The 13,820-nt window shown below is 41.5% G+C and overlaps 1 protein-coding gene across 6 annotated transcripts in view; it reads left to right on the forward strand.

The window, feature by feature from the left end:
- Window positions 1-13,820, forward strand: part of Nsd3 (nuclear receptor binding SET domain protein 3) — a 112,570-nt gene that overhangs the window by 70,178 nt on the left and 28,572 nt on the right. For 5 of the 6 annotated variants that reach the window (XM_076913930.1, XM_076913931.1, XM_034520743.2 and 2 more), the window contains exons 9-14: window positions 112-157; window positions 3,059-3,189; window positions 4,241-4,369; window positions 5,011-5,137; window positions 6,570-6,767; window positions 7,182-7,352. In XM_076913930.1, the coding sequence (XP_076770045.1) occupies window positions 112-157; window positions 3,059-3,189; window positions 4,241-4,369; window positions 5,011-5,137; window positions 6,570-6,767; window positions 7,182-7,352 (802 nt within the window). Of the gene's footprint in view, window positions 1-111; window positions 158-1,066; window positions 2,322-3,058; window positions 3,190-4,240; window positions 4,370-5,010; window positions 5,138-6,569; window positions 6,768-7,181; window positions 7,353-13,820 lie in introns of those variants that run through there. The other variant, XM_034520745.2, reaches the window with a different exon arrangement.

Consider the following 13,820-nt stretch of genomic DNA (forward strand, 5'->3'; position numbering starts at 1 on the left):
GTAACATTGATCACTCATCACTATTTAGATTGATGAAAATGCAATTTTTTCCCTCTATTTTCCACAAGTGAAAAATCCCTCTGTTAATGTTGTATTTTTCTGTCCAAACAGGTTGAAACAACTCCTCAGGCTTCCCTGAAGACTGGATTACAGAAAGGTGAGTTACTCTCACGGTGCTGCTTTGCATTTCCTTGATTAAACCAATTTTTAAGAATAATTTATTTGTGCTTTATGTATTTTTGTCTGTCTCTGTAAATCTTTGTTGCTATTCAGTGTGGAATTTCACCCTCCTTGTGTGTGTGTATGTGTATGTGTGTGTGTGTGTGTGTGTGAGAGAGAGAGAGAGAGAGAGAGAGAGAGAGTCTTTTACAGTTGATCCTACTCTGTACTTTCATGTGAAAAAGTCTTTCTTGTTTTGATGAATTAGAGAACACCATGTAGACTTGGTATTGTTTCCAACTTATCTCCGTAAGATTTTGGGATTTCACTGGCTTATAAACTAGGGATGTGACGAATCCACTTTTTTGGTATTCGACTGAATACCGAATAGTAGCTATTAATGCTTGTCAAAAATGGACTATGGCAAATCAGACAGGACAGCTTGACTGGGAAAAAATGATGCCACCCTTTTTCAGTGCTGTGTAATTGTTCGGTAAATTGACCCTTAGCATAACTATGGCTACTAGTAGATGACCATATGTAAATCTCTTTGAGATATGCACAAAGTTTAAAAAGCTTTAAACTTATATATGTGTTTTCTGTGTGCAATCTGAGTATAGTACAAACTCCATAGCATGATTCATGAAATTTTGGTGAGCTCAAACTGTATTTAGTACCTGTAGTTTACTCTGGGCAAATTGCATTATTTTAAAATAAATAAAATAAAACACCAGCCTGTCTGCATTCTCGGGGAGAAGTCTGCAGCGATGGTCTCCGTGGAGATCCTCAGCAGAACTGAACGCCTCTCGGAGGGAACACTGCTTGGCGGAGCTCCAAGAAAAGACATCGCGATCGATCGCTGCGAGATTAGGAGGCCTGATTGCGTTGTGTTTCCACCATTCCACAGGGTCGGCGGACCGAGGAGCGCAGGGCTCTGTCAGATTCAGTGACAGCTCCGTCTCCGCAGCGAAAGAGGAAACTGTGGACTGAGATTCCTGTACAATTTCATCCCAGAAACTCCAGACTTGGAGTCTCCGTGCAAGAGTTCTTTGTCGGCGGCTCGATAAAGTTCCTTTTGTTTTGATTTTGATTTTGCCAATCATCATTATTGGCATTCTCTGGCCTGGTTTCTTCTTCAAGACTGAACAATATCTTTAACATTCAGATGATTTCTCTCTTATCTTTTTTTTTTTTTGTCTGAGCTGGATGGGTACAGCTTAAATCATGGGTCCAGCCTAAAAAAAAAAAAAAAAACCAAACCACCATTTAACTTTACCCTGATCACTTCCAACATGGACTGTTTTGGTTTTTTTGTTTTTAAATAAAGCATCATTAATACACATCTGCAGGGTTTTGCCAAATGGCCCAAACTGTATACATTGCAATCATTAAAAGCTCTTATTATTTTTTTAACATTAGTGCCGTTATCATGGAGAACAACAGGACAGCTGCCTTCAGTGGCCTGTCATTTTTCTGGCATTTTCAGAAACTCATCGGAATTGGCGGTACCCGTGTTTCCCTTCGCAAGCCTCTCAGTACAGCACTCCTGTTCTTCTGTTAAAACTCCTTGTTAATTGAGTGATCTCTTAGGCCAAGGAAATATTTCGTGGTGGTGTTCTGGTTCCACATACCAGCAATGAAAGATAGATTTGTGTACTTGTGTTTTTTAATCAGCATTAACGTGGGCAGGCACCCTCATTTGTAGTTGTCAGGAAGCATTCAGTGCAAACTTGTAGAATGGGATGTGCTGAGAAGGTTCCAGTAACCAGGGCAGTCTCCCGAGGCCCACATCCTCCACCACAGAACATGGCTATACACCGAGCGCTCCCTTCAGCCTGTTGCGGATCTCCATGGCCTCAGGAGACTTGTTTCTCCACAGTCTCTTCTGGACTGCACAGTTCCACCATAGCTTGCTGGGCTGATCTAGATGTCTGTTTGTTGTATGGAAAGGTTGGGGGGAAGTCTAAAACAAACTGTGGGTAGAAATCTTCCCCGTCTCCTTGATTCCTTGGTATTCACCGTGCCTGATCTGCACATTTCATCGTGGCTGTCTCTGTATAGCCTACCGCATTAGCCCAGGAGATTGTTGCTTTGTAACTTTTTGCACTATTGTTTTGGCTGGATTTGTATTACACGCAGTTTTAAAAAAAATTTCCACACTCTTCTCTGCCTTTTTTTTCCCAAGTATATATTTCTTCTTTCCCTCACAAAGTCCAGAGGCCTCTCATCTAGTCTTTGGTGATTTATCACACGTGAACACTGATTGTCCATTACAGCCCTCAGTGATGTGCCTCCCACATGGCATGACGTGTAGACGTGCCGCAGCACTTGTTAATGGTCACAATAAATGCCACTTTACCAAGAAAGAGCAATTATGAAAATCCAAAATTTATTGGGATAATAATCAACTGAATCGCAAAATTGGGGGGGTTGAAATGGCACTATCCGTGTACGAATCGAATACAAATCAAAGATTTGTCACATCCCTAATAAAACAAGATGGAGGTGTCTCTGCAACCGTATCTGTAAACTACACTGTGTTGGATTTTATGTCTTCCCCTTACAAAATCGAATGGTTCTCTTAATTGTTCCAAATCAATTGGCTGTCTCTCAGTTTGGATAGAGTGGATGTCTAAGAGTGGAACTTGGGCTCTGTTGGGGAAATGGCGACAAGCAGAACTGAACTTAATGGTTTATAGAGCATTTGTGAATGGGATCACTTACTACTGGAAGTCAGAAACTTACAAAGTCCTGGCTTACAACTTGAGTGCTACAGAGAGCTGTGAATTTCCCCCCAATATACTTAAGACAAGTTTGGGGGAAAGAAAATACTAGCAAAAAAGTGAAAACAGTAACCCTAAATGCTATTTTAGGATTAATTTCAGTGTGTTATGTTAAGGTGCCAGCGAGATTTCAGATTCCTGTAAGCCTCTAAAGAAAAGGAGTCGCGCCTCAACTGATGTGGAAACGGCTAGTTGCACATACAGAGACACATCTGACTCCGATTCTAGAGGACTGAGTGATGGGCAGGTGAGTGTGTGCTAGGGTCTGGGCAGGCGGCTCGTTTGCCGGCCACAGTAGCATGCTTTCATGGGAGAATCTGGGGAGCGGGAGCATCCTCAGGGTAGGATGGAATGTAAAGGTGAACTGATAGTCACCGAGACAATTCGGCTCACCTGTCTGGGCAAGCTGTCCTTTTTTCATTGCTGCATATGCAACTCCTCAAAACTGGAAGAGAATGACCTTCCCCAAGAGGAGAGCCTTGTTCCAGGGCATGAGTGAGTGAGAGAGAGAGAGAGAGAGAGAGAGAGAGAGAGAGAGAGAGAGAGAGAGAGAGAGAGAGAGAGAGAGTGTGTGTGTGTTTGTGTGTATGAGCAGCTGCACTCTGCTGCTGGACAGTCTAGTTAGGCTCTCAGGGCCCATTGTAGGAACATGCAGGGCAGTCAAGCTTCTAACACTGTAGGCCCATCCAAACGAGATGCAGCCCTTTTTAAAAAAAAAAAAAAAAAAAAATTACGGGCCAGGCATGGTGTCACACAACTTTAATCCCATGCTCAGAAGGCAGAGACAGGCAGATCTCTTGAGTTATTGGCCAGCCTGGGGTGCATAGGAAGTTCCAGGATAGCAGAGCTACATTATGAGACCCTGACTTATAACAACAAAATCAATACTCTTAGGAAAAATATTGTTTTTGAGACAAGGCCTCACTATATAACTCTGGATGGCTTAGAACTTTCCATGTAGACCAGGGTGGCCTGGAAATCACAGACATCTGCCTATCTCAGGCTCACCTGTGCTGAGGTTAAAAGTATAGCTTGTCTAGGGGGAAAAATTCTCTTTGGTTATGTGAAGCTTATTTTGTAGATTTTTTGCATAACAGAGGAGTTTTGTCATTGTTGCCTTTTAAATATTAGCTGCAGTTTCTCCCAAATGATGGACAACATCCCTGGGTTAAAAGAAGGAAGGAAGACAAGAAGGCAGGCGGGTGATGATGAGGTGGACTCAGTTGGTTTCACTGGGTTTTGCATTGTGTCAAGGGAACCGTTTGTTCTTTATCTTGTGCTGTTTGTTTTCCACATAGGTAGGCTTTGGAAAACAAGCAGATAGCCCGTCAGCTGCTGCTGACGCAGATGCTTCTGACGCGCAGTCGGTGGACTCGAGTCTGTCACGGAGAGGTGCCGGCATGAGTAAGAAGGACACTGTGTGTCAGGTAGGCAGGTGGTTACTTATAAGCTGATTCAGTTCTACCAGCTGTATCTTCGTTTCCTGGACTTTTTATTATTTTATTACATTTCTTTAACGCTACAGGTGTAAAGGCTATTCATGGTTCTCCCATCCTGATGGGATATTTGTCATTCAGATGCAAGTTTCAGTCTTCAGTTAGGTTTTTGTTGTTTTGCTTTTGAGACGTGATTGCTTTGCCTGCTCTGAGGCTTGCTGTATAGACCAGGCTAGTTTTGGACTCATTTTGAGCCACCACCATGCCCAGCTACTATTCCTTCTTAATTTTTTTTGTGTTATTTAATTTTATGGTTTGCCTGCATGAGGGTATGTGCACCACATGTTTGCCTGGTGCCTGAGGAGGTCAGAAGGGGAACTGGAGTTTCAGATGGGTGTGTGAGCTCCCATGCAGGTTCAGGGCATCAAACATAGGGCTTTGCAGAGAAACCATGTCTCAAACAAACAAACAAACAAGGAAAAGAAAAAAGAACTGCCAATTCTTGGGCTCTTTTTGTAGACTTTCTAACTCAGAATATTAGGAGAAAAATCCAATGTCCTATACTTCCAGTAAAGCACCGTGGTCAATTCTGATGTGCAAGTTTGAGAACTGCTACTTTCTTGCTCTTGCAGATCTGTGAAAACACTGGAGATTCTCTCATTTCTTGTGAGGGGGAGTGCTGCAGACACTTTCACTTGGAGTGCTTGGGGCTGACTTCTGTCCCTGAGGGACGCTTCACCTGTGAGGAGTGTGAGACTGGTGAGCTGGGGAAGGCTGGGCAGGGCTGGTATCTCTGTGTGATGTCTCTCCGTGACTTACTCGTTCATGCTTAAGCCAACTCTCTTCCCCTCCCATAGATATTTCCTGCAAGACACCATCCAGTGTTCAGCTTTCCAAGGTCAAAACAGTCCAAAGCACCCGTGTCCAAAACAAAATCAACTTGTTTTGTTTGTTGAGTTTGTAAACCAGTTTAAGATTTGTGTGTGTGCTTAATAAACAAGTTTAAAGTCCTTTAGTAGACTCAACAAGTATCGACTGAAACTCTATGGTTACAGCAAATATTTAAATATAATGTAAATATTTATAATAATTATAAATATGGTTATAGTAAAACTATAAACATGATTACATATTTTGTGGGAAAAATAGTGCTATTAATTTTTTTTTTTTTAGAGACAGAGTCTTACTATGTAGACTTGGCTGTCCTGTAACTCACTGTGTAGTCCAGGCTGGCCTCTAACTCACAGAAATCCACCTGCCTCTGCCTCTCCAGTGCAGGGATTAAGAGTCTGCACTGCCATGCCAGACCTGCTGTTAAGTTTTTTTAAACTTAGTGTTTCTCATTGAGTTTCTCTCCCACTATATATGTTCCAGTGCCTTCTTATAGCACACAAAGAAATATGCTAGTTTATGTTTCTTTAAGCTTGTGACGAAGCAGTGGTTCAATCTGAAACAATGTAGCCAGTTGTCTTAGTTACTTCTCTATTGCTGTCTGACACTTCGATAAAGTAACTTATAGAAGGAAGAGTTACTGCGGACTTAGGTTTCAGAGTGAGTCCGTGCAGAGGCAAGGAGTGTAGATAGCATCAGGCAGGCTGTATGGTAGTAGAGCAGTAGCTGAGAGTTTGCTTGATGTAGAGAGAGCTAACTGGGAAGGGCATGGGCTTCTGAAACCTCAGAGCCCATCCCCCAATGACACTCCTCCTTCCACAAGGCCACACCTCTCCTAATCCCTCCCAAATGGTAGGCAGGGACCAAGTCAAACAGCTTCTATTTATTTTTGTTCCAGTATTGGTAAGTTCTGTTTTTTCTAGAATCTTCCCATTGATAAGAATTTTCAAATTAGCAAATGTACAGTAATGTCTTTATAATCTTTTTTAAAATAGGAATTTATACATTTTAATAATTTATTTCTTTTTACTTCATGTGCATTGGTGTTTTGCCTGTATGTATATCTGCGTGAGGGTGTCAGTCCTGGACAGGCAGTATTTAGCTTATGTGGAGACACACACCTGTAATCTGATCACTAACCAAGTGCTGGGTTGTAACTCAGTGTTAGAGTCCTCACCTCACATGCCCAAGGCGCCATGGGTCTAAGCCCAACACTTTGAATGAATGAATGAATGAACTGGAATATGTTTTAATCAAATTTTACTTAACCTATTTTTTTTTTTTTTTATCAATTTTCTAGGGCAGCACCCATGTTTTTCATGTAAAGTGTCTGGTAAGGATGTGAAACGTTGTTCTGTTAGTGTTTGTGGAAAGTTTTATCATGAAGCCTGTGTCCGCAAATTCCCCACTGCAATCTTTGAGTCAAAAGGATTCCGCTGTCCCCAGCATTGTTGCTCTTCCTGCTCTATGGAGAAAGACATCCACAAAGCAAGTAAAGGTAACCGGAGCCAAAGGAGGGGCAGTGTGTAGAGTGCAGTGCGACAGTATGCTCAGCACCTCTGTTAGCTGCAGCAGGTGCTTGCTGTTTATCCCTGAGTTTAAAAGCTGAGCCATACAGTTGACTTATTAGGCAGAGGTTAAGTTGTCAATTCAGACATTCTGACTACACTGAAAACTTCCTTAGTTGTAGATACAGTATTTGAAATAGACCCTGATTCCTTTGTAGAATTCTCTAAATGACTATTTGCCTCGAATCTAGGGACCGTGAGGTATATGAATGATGGGGTCAGCCACAGCGTTCACAAAGGAGAGCATTCTGTGCTAACTGTAACCAGTTTCACATGGCAAGGGGAGCCCTATCCTAGTCCTAGCCAGCATGCTGTAGATGGCTTCTTGCCCTGTCTTTACACAGGCCGGATGATGAGGTGCCTGAGATGCCCAATCGCCTATCACTTTGGAGATGCATGTGTCGCTGCTGGAAGTGTATCTGTGTCCTCGCACATTCTCATCTGTAGTAACCATTCCAAGCGGAGTAGTCAGTCTGCTGCTGTAAATGTAGGCTTTTGTTTCGTTTGTGCCAGAGGTGAGTGTCAATCTGTTTTATTTCCTTGTTCTGACATCATTGACATATTTCTCCATTTTAACTGTGTCTCTGCATTGCTGAGAACTCCAGCTGTCTGTCTCATGGTACTTTGTCCCAGTGAGTGCTGACTGCATCCTGTTATATATATATATATATAGTAGTAAAGAACATTTCAGGCAGACATCCACAGTGAGAGTACTAACAGATAGTATTCTTCCACAACCTAAACTAACATCTGCACTTTAAAAATACCTTAAGCTGTGTATGGTGCTGCATACCTTTGACCCTAGCACTGAAGAGGCAGAGGCAGGAGGATCTCAGTGAGTTTAGGCAAGGCTGGTCTACATACCAAGTTCCAGGGCCAGCTAAGGCTATGTAGAGAGACCCGATCTCAAAAAGGAAGAAAAAACCCAAGCTTAGAAATACAAGTAAGTTGTTGGTCAGTTTTTCTGTTTCTCTAATCAAAAGATTAAAGCAGAACCTTCCTGCACTGTCTGTGTCAGCTGCTTGGGAGTGTCGTGTGCACAACAAGGGCAGCACAATGCTCTGTTGTATGTTTTGATCGTTGAGGACCTAATAAAAGCAGCCATGTAGGGTTTTCCGAATTCATGAAATTGATAAGCTAAAAACACTATTGTATCCTGTAGAGGACCAGAGATGGAATTAAGAAACTTAAGTTCATAGTATATCTCACTTTTCTATTGCTGTGACAAAACACTATGACCAATGTAATTTATAAAAGAAAGCATTTAATTGGGGGCTTACTTACAGTTCAGAGGATTAGTCCACTACTGTCATGGTGGGAAGCATGACAGCTGGCAGGTACAGTGCTGGAGCAGAAGCCGAGCGCTTACATGGTGCAATAGCCTGGAATGGCTTGGCTTTTGAAACCTCCAAGCCCACCCCACAGTGACACACCGCCTTCGACAAGGCTATACCTCTTAATCCTTCACAAATGATTCTACCAACTAGAAAATCAGGCATTCAAACATATGAGCCTATAGGCATGATTTACATTTTCATACTACCACATTCCACTTCCTGGCCCCCATAGGTTGTGGCTATTTCATTATGCAAAGTGCATGTAGTCCAACTTCAAAGGCCCCATAGTCTCTTTCAGTCTTAAGGCTTTGTGAAAGTCCAGAGTTTCTTCTGAGACTCAGGGTTCTTTTAATTGGAACCCCTATAAAATCAAAAGGCAAATTACATACTTGAACATACAATGGCACAGAATGTACACTTCCATTCCAAAGGGAGGAAGGGAGCATAATGAAGAAGCACTGGGCCAGAGCAGGACCCACAGCAGGGCAAACCCCAAATCCTGTGTCTCCATGTTTGATGTCAGAGGGCTCTTAAGATTTCCCGCTTCTTCCAGCTTTGATGTCTGCAGCACACTTTTTTCTCTTGGACTGCTTTCACACTGATGGCAGTTCTCTTTGACAGATATCACAGGGCTCTGGCATTTCCAACACTGTGGGTCTCCAGTGCAATCCAGACTTCATTTTCTCAGCTTCATACAGTGGCCTCTCTGGGCCTACACGCAGGTACTCCCCTACCACACACTTGGCCTCAGCATCTTTCCTTAACCATGGAGGAAGATTTTACAACCCCTTTACTTGTGTATTCTTGCCTCTAAAGCTAGAACCATGTAGGAGAGCTACCAAGTTCTGCTACACTGCTGGAGATGGGACCTGGCCCCTCCTTAGACTACATTTTCATAAACTTTGATTTGTTGGTGCTCTTCTTGTTGAGTAAGCTTTCCTTTACTTTAGAAGCAAGGATTCCTTAGGCATTTCCTTTCCACAAGTCAGATGCTTAGCTGAGTGGGGTCTTGCCTAAGGTCACTGCTGCCTTTGTTCCTGTTGGAATTGGGCCTTCTTTAAACTCTCATCTCTTTGAGCACAAGACTTGGCTTCAACATTAATTTCCTCATGCTCTTCTTTCCCTCTATTTGTACATTGTGTGTTTCTTTTCTTCCTTGCTTGTTCTTTGTCATTGTAGATCTGCACGGGAGTAATCACTAATAACCACAACATACAGTCAATACTAGGTTGTTTTGGAATTTCTGCCCATGACAAAAATCCAAAACAGTTTAGCCTCCAGCAGATTCTTAAGACAAAGGCAAAAATCAACCACATTTTTTGTCAAAATATCACAAGAGTAAGTCCCTAAGCCATATCCTTCCCTTCTGACACATTGTGAGCTGAAACCTCCATAGTCAATATTGTTTTTCTTACTGCTGATTTCCAGACTTCGGCTATGATGATGCCCAGTAAGTCTTATACAGCGTTCAGCCTTTCTTTCCTTGGTCAGTCTTCCACTTCTCTAAAGCCCAGCGTAATCAAACCTGTCAGCAGTGTATCACTCACTCTTCTGTTGCCATGGAGAAACATGACCGAGGCTGCTCAGGAGAGAGAGCACCTAGTTAGGGGCTTACTTGGAGTTTCAGATACTCCCCCATCATGTCAGGGCCACAGCAGCAGGCAGCCATGGATGGTGTTGGAGCCTAGCTCAAAGCCTGCATGTTGAGTCAAACACCATGAGACAGAGAACACAAACTGGGCCCGGCTTGGACTCTGGAAACCTCAAAGGGCCCCCCCACCCCCACCCCCCCACCCCCGTGATACACCTTCTCCAAGGCCACACCTCTTAATGTTTCCCAAACTGTTCTACCAACTGGGGATCAAACATTCAAACACATGAGTCTATAGGGTTCATTCTCATCTAAACCAACACAAGGTACATGTGAAATAAAACTTTATTGACTATGATATACACTGTCTATCTTGGCTGTATTATAATAAATTTTTTTCTTTATACTTGGTAATCATAAATGTGTTTTGCTTAATAATATCATTTTTGTTTTTAAAAACATTTTCTTTTCTTTTTGCATTTCCCTCTATGTAACATTTGAAAGAACTACTAGATATATCAAGTGTGTTATGTTATGTTTAGACCTTATTGAAGATCAAAACTTTTAGTTGTTCTTGCTTTAGGACTCAATTTGTTGGAAGTCATGTATGTATGTATGTATGTATGTATGTATGTATGTTTTCTTTCTGGTTTAAGATGAGCTTTATCTAGAGATCTGGAGGCTGGTATTAAACTTCTGAACTCAAGTGATCCTTGTGCCTCGGCTTCCCAAGTAGCTGGGACTGTAGGTATATTATTTACCGTGCCAACTTATAAAGATATAATAGCATTTAAAAACAACAACAAAAACTTAGCAGTGATAGGCAGTTAACAATTAAGAAAACACTTCTGTATCAGCAGCTTGTATACATACAGTCCCTTCTATAGCCAGCTGTTACAGTTAACAATTAAGTAAACGTGTGTGTTAGCAGCTTGTATACAGTGCCTTCTATAGCTAGCTGGATTTCTTACACTGGGGCTTTCTACCTTCCTCAGTTTCCTAAGCATATGCTACCTGCCATCAAGTAAGGAACACTGATATTTTTGTTTTGATTTGTTTGTTTGTTTGTGGTCTGGGTATTAAACCCAAGACTCAGGCTAGACAAGTGGTCCACCATTCATCCTTATCCCACTCTGAAGCTAGAGTAGTTACAGTTGCCCTGCTTTGAAGCCTGCAGGAGTTCAACCAAGGTATCCATTGCCACACTGTTAATGGTGACAGAAAAGGTTCAGTGGGGGTCAGATAGGCAAATGCTAAATAAAAATTTATCCCCACCTTTTGTTACGGAATCGAGTGGTGATCAGAAAGGACCTGAATTCAGGTATGTGTACCTGAGTGTGTGCATGTGTGTGTGCCCACCAGGCCATAAGAGATCATCAGATACCCTGGAACTGGAGTTAAAGGTGGTTGTGATCTGTCATATGGGTGCTGGGTATCAAACCTTGGTCCTCTGTGAGAAAGCCGGTGCTCTTAACCTCGACCACCTCTCCAACCCCAATCTGTTGGATTATAAACTTGATACAGGTTTTCAAAACATCAGAAATCCACAGAATTGACGTTACAAACATTTCTGTATTAACGTTCATTTTGATTAGAGACCTGTCTGCTTCTGACAGCTTCCTGTCTTGGATTCTAAGAAGAAATTGAGCATCTTTGGAGTTATTTCAATTGTGGTGAGACAGCCACTAGGCAAGAATTGCCTCTTTCCATCTACAGACAAATTACTGTCCAGAAAAGGACACACTTGCAGAATAGTTGACTGATTATATCTGCCAAGACAGAGTAATCAGCCCTTAATAATTCTGCATCACTAGGTCTTTCAGTTGATCCTGGCCCAGAAGGCTGAAGATCAGATGCTCCAACATTCTGTAGTATAGGGACTGTCTAGGTGTTCAGCGGTCTCTATAAATTAGCTAAGTTTTTAGAAGCTATGCTTTGTGCTCCCCATAATTTCAGTTAACTCAGTCATTCTGGATTTCTGACAGGATTGAAAACTTATAGTCTCATAGCCAATCCTTGCTATTTACTTTGAGAGAAAAGATTTGAGAGGATGGTTTTCAGCTGACATTCATTCTAAAGCCAAGAAAAAAGCCAGGTTCAGAACTAAGTCTTTTATTTAGGAGAGATGACAGAGGTTCTGCCTAGTCAACAAAATGATGGACTGGGTATCAGGTCTATCTTGCACCTCACTGACATAAATTGGTATAGTTATGCTCTGACTATATTTTGAGAGAAAAGTTTTATTTTAACAGGAAGGGTGATATGTAGGAGGAGCTAAGGTGGGAGGAGTAAGAAGAGGAAGAGGAGTGAGGAAAGGAGGAGGAGAAGGAGAGGAGGAGCTAGGTGATGAGAGAGAAAGAGAGAGGGGGGCCAGACATGGAGGCGGACGTTCACATGTCTTTGCCAGTTGATATATCTAGGTTGGGTATTAGGTTACACTTCTGATTGATATTGAACATTACCAAACTTATAAAGCCTTTGGTTAACATTTAAAAAAAAAAAACTGTATAAAAGCAAAAAGCAGAAGGGGGCATGGGATAGGGGTTTTCTAGGGAGGGGAAATGGGGAAAGGGGATGGCATCTGGAATGTAAATAAAATATCCAATAAAAAGGACACATTCAACAAAACAAAACAAAAAAATAAATAAAATAAACTTGATACATAGTGTTGGAGACTTTCAGACAGATCCGTGACAGCATGCAGCCCTGGTTGCTTTGCTACCCTTTTCTCTTCTGGCTCTTCCAGACCCTTTATCATAGTATGCCAAAAATGTCCGTTTATAACTAGTATGTTAGCTTACTTTGGTGTATATTCTAAGTTCAGTCCAGTTAGTATTTTTAACCACTATTTTTGTGCTGTTTCTTTTAATAATTGATCTCTTTGTTTTGTTTTCCAAGACAGGATCTCACTCTGTAGACTACCTGCTCTCTGCTCCCAAGTGTGGGCTTAAAGGCAGGCACCATTACCCTCAGCTGTTTTGCTTTTTCTTTTATTTTTAATAAATTGGTTGCTCTTTAAAACTGTTTTCAATTTAGGACAGGTAGAAAATATACAGTTGCAAAGGCTGTTGCCATTTTGTGAAATTAACTGGATGCTCATTAACTAAAAGCTTGAGAAGAATGTCCATGGGAATCTACGTGTGTGTGTGTGTGTGTGTGTGTGTGTGTGTGTGGTTTATCTAAATACCCATGCAAGGAACTCCCACATAGCTTAACTGTAGAGTAAATTAACTTTGTATTAGAAGAAAACTTCATTTTCTCTCATAGCATTTTGCAAAGATTCAGTTTAAACATACCAGATGTTTGAGATTTTGAGAAGATTTAAGTCAAAGTCTTAAAGTACGACTATGTAAGCCAGGTGTGGTGGCACACATCTTTAATCCCAGCATTTGGAAAGCAGAGGCAGGTGTAGCTCTGTGATTTCTAAGCCAGCCTGGTCTACATAGTGAGTTATGAGGCAGCCAGAACTACATGAGATCCTCTCTCAAAAAAAACAAAAAGTACAAATGTAATCTTTTAAACATTAAGGACACCTTTTTTTGTTGTTTGTCTGTTTTTTTTTGTTTGTTTGTTTGTTTGTTTGTTTTCAAGACAGGGTTTCTCTGTGTAGTCCTGGCTGTCCTGGAACTCACTCTGTAGACCAGGCTGGCCTCGAACTCAGAAATCTGCCTGCAAGGACACCTATCTTTAATAGACTGATTATAGTAAGTCCATGTGAAAAAAAAAAAACTTTAATAAAAACATTTTAGAATTAGAAAATATTGCTTATTTTCTCTTTCTAACCCTATTAAGAATTTTTCTATTCCCATAAAACATTTTAGTTCCTAGTTACTGGATATTTAAAATCATTAAGCCTGGGCCATTGAGATGGCTCAGTAGATCAAGGTGCTTGCTGCCAAGCTTGACAGTCTGATACTGGATCCCAGGGACATACTCGATGAAAGAAGAGAATCTGTTCCTACTAGTTGTCCTCCGGCCTCTGTTTGAATACATGTATACACATGCTTGAACACACATGGTTAATTAACTGAAAAATAAAGTCATAAGGCTGGTTC

This window comes from Arvicanthis niloticus, chromosome 16 (assembly GCF_011762505.2).
Source record: "Arvicanthis niloticus isolate mArvNil1 chromosome 16, mArvNil1.pat.X, whole genome shotgun sequence".
Lineage (NCBI taxonomy): Eukaryota > Metazoa > Chordata > Mammalia > Rodentia > Muridae > Arvicanthis > Arvicanthis niloticus.